The sequence below is a fragment of the Mastacembelus armatus genome, chromosome 2 (assembly GCF_900324485.2).
Source record: "Mastacembelus armatus chromosome 2, fMasArm1.2, whole genome shotgun sequence".
NCBI classification, from domain to species: Eukaryota; Metazoa; Chordata; class Actinopteri; order Synbranchiformes; family Mastacembelidae; genus Mastacembelus; species Mastacembelus armatus.
Window position 1 is genome coordinate 2266600 of NC_046634.1, and position 7446 is coordinate 2274045.

The following is a 7446-nucleotide window of genomic DNA, read 5'->3' on the forward strand; positions in this document are numbered from 1 at the left end:
CCTTCAACACCCATGATCCTGTCACCTGTTCATTGCTTGTCTTTGGGTAAGTACAGAATTGAATTTCATTTAAATAAAATTGTATTCGTTTTAAAGATGGCCGAGATGGGCCTGGTTCTCATGGCAACAGGGCATTCAGCCAACCTTAAATGTTTGTTCACCCTTGACACGTACTACTGTACTAGGTAAACCTATTTACTGTTGGTTCTGTGTCTTTTGTCTTGATGCCTGATAAACATCCATGACAGAAGCTGCTTAATTATTTCAACATATTTTGAAGACCTCCACTATCGAGCAGAGATAGGAGATGTGGGAAATACAGACCAGACTGTTCAGAGGTTTACTGGATGACTGTTTAAAAGCTAAAAGTCCATTTTCAGAGCCATGTTCACTGACTCCACATCAGTGTGCATGCTCACACACAGTGCCAGGACGGTTTTTGACAACAGGCAGGTTAATATGTGCCTTTTCGATATTGGGTCGATATGTCTTCTCCCTTATCTTAAGCTTTTGTTTATTTTGGCATTTGAAATGGCAGCTTCTATATCTTTGGCCAAGTTAAATATATTGGCTATTGGTGTAATAGCTTTTTAATCTTAATGATTTATTTCTTCTTAAAAAAAAAACACAGCAGCCATATTGAAAAGATATTTGGAATTATCTCTGATGTTCTTAGATCCTCCACTTGTCTTAAATGTACCATCAGCTCAGCTCTTACTTAACCTTCAGCACTGCCAGTTGGAGCTAATGTGAGCACGCAAAAAAATCAGGATGTCAAAATGTTGCATTAGTGTGATCTATTATTAGCCCTGTAAGTTGAAAAAATAAAAGCTTCTATGTCTTTATCTCAGTGGGCATTTGGGCAGGTATGACTCACTTAACAGTGTGAGATAATAGAGTGGTGAATAGAGTGTATTCTCCTTTAAGGACCACTGCTGTCTTTCCTAGGCATTGACTTTGTGCCCTCCCTGTCTAAAGTCCTGGAGTGCTCTTTTGATAACTAGGCACTATTGGCATCACAGTCACTCTCCTGAGCTGTCCTGAGTCCAGTCTCTTCAGCTTGACCTCTCCACCCACAATAGATCCCTCAGAGAATGTACTGTATATATGATGCGACAACCCTCGGTCCTGATGACAGAGTATAGGAAAACTGGATGAGCCTTTTTGACCTCCCCACCTTGCCATCCCAGCGGTGAGAGGCAGGGTAGTTCATCCTCCTCGTCTTCTTCACACATTGAAGATAAGGGGCAAATCTTTAAAATCTACATCTACATTACAAAGGAGAAAGAAGGATGAAGAGACGATGGAGATGGTGGTGATTGGAGAGCGCGGTCTCCGGAGGTGGAAGGAGACCAGGGGAACTCGTCACGCATATCCTCAACATCTCCACCACCCCCTAAGGAAGAAGAAGATAAGAAGAAGCCAGAGTCTGAATAGAGTAAATCCAGTGACACATTTTTTGTTGAGGGTATGGAAGAAATGGCCTGGATTTTACAGCCTTAGGTGATTCAGTGAGTTTATTTCAGTTTGTTTACTGTGAGATTGTATGTGTATGCACACACAGTTTCCATGTTTGCGCTAATTAAACTTTCATTGAAGTAGCTTGTAGTCCTCGTAAAGCGCAGCCGTAATTATCTACTAGGTGATTGTTTGTGTGTATAAAGGAAATATGACTGTGGTGTGTCCAGACATTATGGTTTATTGTTTGGACAATTCACACACCCAACTGGTGCTGTTCTCTCTCACACGCACACGCACACACACACACACACACACACTTCTATTCATATGTTTATTCATTTCTGTGTGAGTGTGTGTGTGGGGGGGTCACTCCTGTTCTATATATAAGTTCAGCTGAACTGACAAGAATGTTCTGACTCAGGACCGGGACGGTTTCTTGTCACATGTTTATTTGTCTGTTTAGCACTAACAGCTAAACATTGCACCTTAACTCACACGCTAAATGAATTTATTACATGATGTGCACATTCCACCATAAAGTCCAACATTAACCCTGAGGTCACTGCAATGTGTGACTGGCAGCAGCACAGTGCCCAAAACTCTTTTCATGCCAGCTTCTTCCCTAAATATTTAGCTTAAGTGTTAGCATTGGAACCTCGATTTAATTTCTTAGGTGCTTAGTTATTTTGTATGTAGCAAACTAAGCCCATTGTATTAGTAGGTAAATTGTGATGCAACCTCCAGCTGAATTAAAGAGCTACAGAGATGAGATGTTTTTGCTGTCAATAACTAAACCTGTGACACAGCTCAGACACAGGCTGAGAGTTTACAGCATGACACCCATGGGTGCTGATGAGTCTAAGGAGGAGACGGTGACTTCTGATGATTCAAAATCAGTTGGTTGTTCAGTTAATTAGTGCTGTCAAAGGTGGGAGGGGCAGGACACCCTTGGGTGATTTGGTTTGCCCTTTCCCTCCTCAGTATATTTACCCTATTTACCCCCACCCAATGGGGTTATTTTTACTGTCAGGCCGTGCCCCATGACTGAGGCGACGTGTACAACCTCTCACACACACACACACACACACACTGTGTCCCTCTCTCTCTCTCATGTGCACACACATACTGGCATTCATCCTCAGCTGACAGTGACAGAGCTGCTATGGGACCAGAAGGACTTCACCGAATGGACCTGTAGCAGAATCTGCTGTAAACTGAGACGACTCTCATAAACACACACACACAGGCAGTGACATCTACACACTTGTTGAAACAAAACACACAAACCAAGAGTGATTTTCTTGACAATGACGGACACTGCAGCTGAGGAAGATAAGGACCCTGATATTGAGCTTTTTGTCAAGGTGGGGCTTTCAGTGTGTGGGTGTGTTTGTGCACAGTTTGTGTACATACTGAGCTTTCTTTTCACTTCTAAATGACACCGTTTATTTCTTCCCATCTGCTCACTCTGTAGTAGTACTCAGTCTGTAGCAGTTGGTATTTTTGTGTGTAGCGAGTCAAATTTAAGCTGCAGATGATAAAAACTTTTGGTTTTTTTGTGTCTTATGTTTGTGGGTGGCTCCTTTGAACGTGTGCATGTCATGTTGTTGTTGCATGCTGGTTTTCCATGTGTTAACCTGACACCCACGTGTACTGACATCTCTCTTTCTCTTTCCCACTGAATTATTACTGCCAGTTCTGTACTGTGTAGTTATGCCTGAATCTATTTAGGTCCATAACAGTCGACTGACAATGAATACTGTAGTTTTGGTGCAGTACACATGCAGTCATGTTTAATTCTAATTGCAAACATGTGTAATAAGAAAATGATTTATTCTTACAGTAAATATTGCTTAAAAAAAAGCTTTTTAGGGTTTTTGCAAAGGGACACTCAATGTAAAGCTGCAGCCTGTTAGCTTAGCTTAGCTTCGAGACTGGAAACAGGGTCAAACACCTAGTCTGGCTCTATCTGAAGGTAACAAAATCTGCCTACCAGCACCTCCAAAGCTAACTACATAACATGTAACATCTTACTTTCATTTCTGCAGAAACTCTATATACTGTGCATGCAAACCTGCTGTTCCTGACTCAGGCAGGTTTTATGTGTCTGTTCTGATTTTCTGACATATTGTACTGAAATGAACAGACAGAAATTGCTGCATTGAAAAAGTAGAAACATGTGATTTCTAGTAAATTTGCAAAAACCACTGGTATGATCTCCTAATCGTTTGAGCTCCTCAAAGTAGATCAGACATGTGGTCACACTTGAGTGGTAAATGGTATGAGAAATGCTATAGCTGATACACAGTGCTACAGTATGCAGGAACCAGCAGTTCAAACAGCCAGTGAAGCGGCTAATGGAAGCAGTGTGGATTATTCATGTAGGACTCGGTGTCTCATTACAGTGTCCTGTTGCAGCTTTGCACACACACACACACACACACACTATCCTACTGTAAATTTGTATGTGCACACAGACATATAAACAGTATCATCAGACACCTCAGCTTCAGCTCTTTGAAGTAAAAGACTGACATTCTTCCTCCCTCCATTCTAATTATTTTAGATGTGTGTGTGCAGAACGTGTGTGTGTGTGGGGGGGGGGGGGTATTGTACAAAAGAGTCTTCAGTGTTCAGATTTGTTCATTTAAAAGAGTCGACTGTTCAGTTCATCAGTATCAGTCCCTCCTCTGAACATGTCCAAACCATCTCAATCTGGCTTCCCTGGCTTTTTCTCCAAAACCTCTAACATGAGCTGTCCCTCTGATGTCCTCATTCCTGATCCTATCCATCCTCATCAGTCCCAGAGAGAACCTCAACATCTTCAGCTCTGCTACCTCCAGCTCTGCCTCCTGTCTTTGTCTCAGTGCCACTGTCTCTAAACCAGACAACATTGCTGCTCTCACCACTGTCTTGTCCCCCTTTCCTTTCATTCTTGCTTATACTCTTTTGTCACACATCACACCTGACACTTTCCTCCACCCGTTCCAACCTGCTTGCACACATCCCTTCACGTCTTTTCCACACACTCAGCGTCATCTGACATGAAATGAATATAAAGGGTTCTCTAAAGTGACTGGTACCATAAAAGTAAACGGCGCATTCATACAGTCCTCATTACACGTATGTTTGTGAATGAACGTTACATGTCTTACTAGAGGAGGCGTAGGTCTCACAAGAGCAGTGGTAATGTTTCTGTAGCTGTGTCAGCATCAAACCTCGTCTTTATGTGTGTTTACAGGCTGGGAGTGATGGGGAGAGCATCGGAAACTGTCCTTTTTCTCAGCGCCTCTTCATGATTCTCTGGTTGAAGGGAGTTGTCTTTAATGTCACCACTGTTGACCTCAAGAGGTAACAATAATATCAGAATATAATATTACAGTAAATGACTCTGTGTCGAGCCGCTTTCAAACAGCACTTGTTTAATTTTGCTTCAGATATTGCATGGAACTGTACAACGTCTTATAACATTTGATAAAGATGATAAAAATAGATTAATAGCAGTTTCCAGAATGTACATTTAATTATGCTCTGGCTGTAAGTGGTGATTTGAGAAATACATGACTATAATGAACAAACTCTCAGAGGGTCACATTTAAAGCCACTTCACTTATAAGGGTAATTGTTTCAGGGAAACAAGGCCCATGATAGTTGGCGTTAATAGCGATAGCCGCCATGTCTCAATTGAACAGGTTGTTGGCAGCTCTAATTCTAGGTGATATTAAAATAGCAGCTCATCACGATAGAGATTCATGGATGAGTCAGTAAAATGATTCTGCTCTGGTTAGAAAACCAGCTGACCTTCACAACCTGGCTCCAGGGACCCACCCGCCCTTCCTCACCTTCCAGGGGGAGGTTCTCACTGATGTCAACAAAATAGAGGAGTACCTGGAGGAAATGTTGGCTCCGCCCAAGTAGGTCTTGCCACCCAAACACGCACAAGTAGGAAACAGGGCACACAGCACCTTGACGTCACGTTGACATCCTGTTCTTCAGGTATCCCAGACTTGCAGCAAAGAACCATGAATCCAACACAGCAGGAAACGACATATTTGCCAAGTTTTCAGCTTACGTCAAAAACACAAGACCAGATAAAAATCGGGGTAAGTGGATGCATCCAGTAAACATGCTGTTTCTATTAGTGGTTTACAGAATGCAGGGTAATTCTCCCAACAGAACAACCACATTATTAGATCATTGAATTTTTTCTCTTTGTGTGTCTCAGGATTAGAGCAGAGTCTGAACAAGGCCCTGGCTAAGCTGAATGAGTATCTGATGAGTCCACTGACTGATGAGGTTGAGGTGGGACACCACAGCAGCAGTGGCGAGTCTAACCGCAAATACCTGGATGGTGATGAGCTGACACTGGCTGACTGCAACCTTCTGCCCAAACTTCATGTTGTCAAGGTAACATGCATTGTGGTGGTGTAAGTTTGGTTCATTTGTCCGTATGAAATAAGCCTGTGGTCACAATAATATCTTTTTGGCAGGTGGTTGCAAAGAAATACAGAAACTACGACATCCCATCTGATTTCAGAGGGGTGTGGCGTTACCTTGGCAACGCCTACAGCCGGGATGAATTCACCAACACGTGCGCAGCTGACGTGGAAATCGAGCTGGCCTATAAGGACGTAGCCAAGAGGCTGGGAAAATGATTGCATCACCACCACAGGCACTATTGTACCTTTATCTTTTCTTTTTTTTTTTTGGAAAATCTATTAGACATCACTTCTGCCACACATGACGCATCACTTTTAACACTAATGTGCTGAAACATGCTCAAACGTAGCAGAGTGGTCAAGATGTCTACCTGTGAACTGCACATGTGCAAGAACTTAACAGGCTAAGTAATAGTATATAGGTAATATGTATTGTATTGCTTTATGGATAATGATGTGCATAAAGCAGGGGTTGGTTATCTGTCCTCTTTCTTCTGTGTGGCTCTTCTGTGTTGTAGGAAACTACATTTAAGAATGTGTTTCAGCCAAAGTATTTTGTCTTTTAACTGGTGTCAGCTCTGTGGTGTCCCTTTTTTAATAGGGCAATTAAGATTTTATTTAACCACTTCAGTGTTGGCTATATTTATTTGGAAGCGAATGCATTTCCTTAATTTACTTTTTTCTTACTTTTATAGTCTGACACCACAGTTTACAGCCCCGTCTCGGCCGTCCAATACTGTCATCTGTGTATCTCGCATTAAAACCAGTTCAGTCGGACTAACAATCCTGTATTGGAAAGAAAAGGCACCAAAACAAACCAAAGTTTCCTCCAGCTGTTGTGATCTCACGTTATGGTAGCAAATTTAACCATGAGTGCCTTAGTGTGAATCAAGCTCTCCTCTGCTCTCAGCTCTTTATGTCTGTACAGAATGTGATATATGTTTAAACTGAATATGTCTGTAAATGATTATAGCACAACTATATGCATGTTCTTTCTGAAGATTAGAACCATGAGCCCACTGTGTATATGTCATTTATTTGAATAATAAATCTATTTTCTCAGAGACCAAGCTCAAGAGTTGTAGTTTTCCATCTTGTTACTTTATGAATGCAACACAGCAGGTCCCCAAGGACCTTTTTGGCCTCATTTTGCAATTGACAATTCAAATGCAAAGAGAAACAACATGGGGATATAAAATGCAACTGGTTTAGCTTTCATTTAAATTATAATAAAAAATAATTCAAACTGAATTGAGAAATGAATAAAGAGGCCAAAAAAAAAAAAAAAAAACAACGTACATACTTTTTAGCAAATGCTCATTTGCTAAAATGATTAAGCGCAGTGGGCAAAAGGCCCATTACTGTGAAGTGTGGAAAGACTTTAGCGCCTCACAGCCAGCAGATGGCAGTAAACACAAAGCGTTCACAGGTCTGTGGCAGTATAAGGGGATAGTTAGGGATCGTCCTGTTTTATGTTTCCAATGTTTGACTACTTGGAAGAAATTCAAGTCACTGACCAACATTGACTGTCAGTTTATATTTTTTT

The 7446-nt window shown here is 41.5% G+C and overlaps 1 protein-coding gene across 2 annotated transcripts; it reads left to right on the forward strand.

Annotated features, from left to right (window-relative positions):
* The first annotated feature begins 1014 nt into the window (after positions 1–1014).
* clic5a (chloride intracellular channel 5a) lies at positions 1015–6960 on the forward strand. 2 transcript variants are annotated; one of them, XM_026302277.2, is made up of 6 exons: positions 1015–1511; positions 4703–4812; positions 5250–5375; positions 5458–5564; positions 5687–5868; positions 5952–6960. In XM_026302277.2, the coding sequence occupies exons 2-6, from the start codon at positions 4757–4759 to the stop codon at positions 6114–6116; spliced, it is 636 nt and encodes a 211-aa protein (XP_026158062.1). In that variant the 5' UTR covers positions 1015–1511; positions 4703–4756; the 3' UTR covers positions 6117–6960. The 2 variants fall into 2 exon arrangements, with proteins under 2 accessions (XP_026158062.1, XP_026158061.1); XM_026302276.1 differs by lacking the exon at positions 1015–1511 and adding an exon at positions 2591–2825 and having other exon boundaries at positions 5952–6703.
* The last annotated feature ends 486 nt before the right edge of the window (positions 6961–7446 follow it).

What these genes read in the sequence shown, in the direction of transcription:
- clic5a (XM_026302276.1), top strand. Translation starts at nt 2,769, where the DNA reads ATGACGGACACTGCAGCTGAGGAAGATAAGGACCCTGATATTGAGCTT. An exon ending in ATATTGAGCTTTTTGTCAAG is followed by an intron (nt 2,826 to 4,702) that starts GTGGGGCTTTCA and finishes GTGTGTTTACAG; the next exon opens with GCTGGGAGTGATGGGGAGAG. An exon ending in GAAATGTTGGCTCCGCCCAA is followed by an intron (nt 5,376 to 5,457) that starts GTAGGTCTTGCC and finishes CCTGTTCTTCAG; the next exon opens with GTATCCCAGACTTGCAGCAA.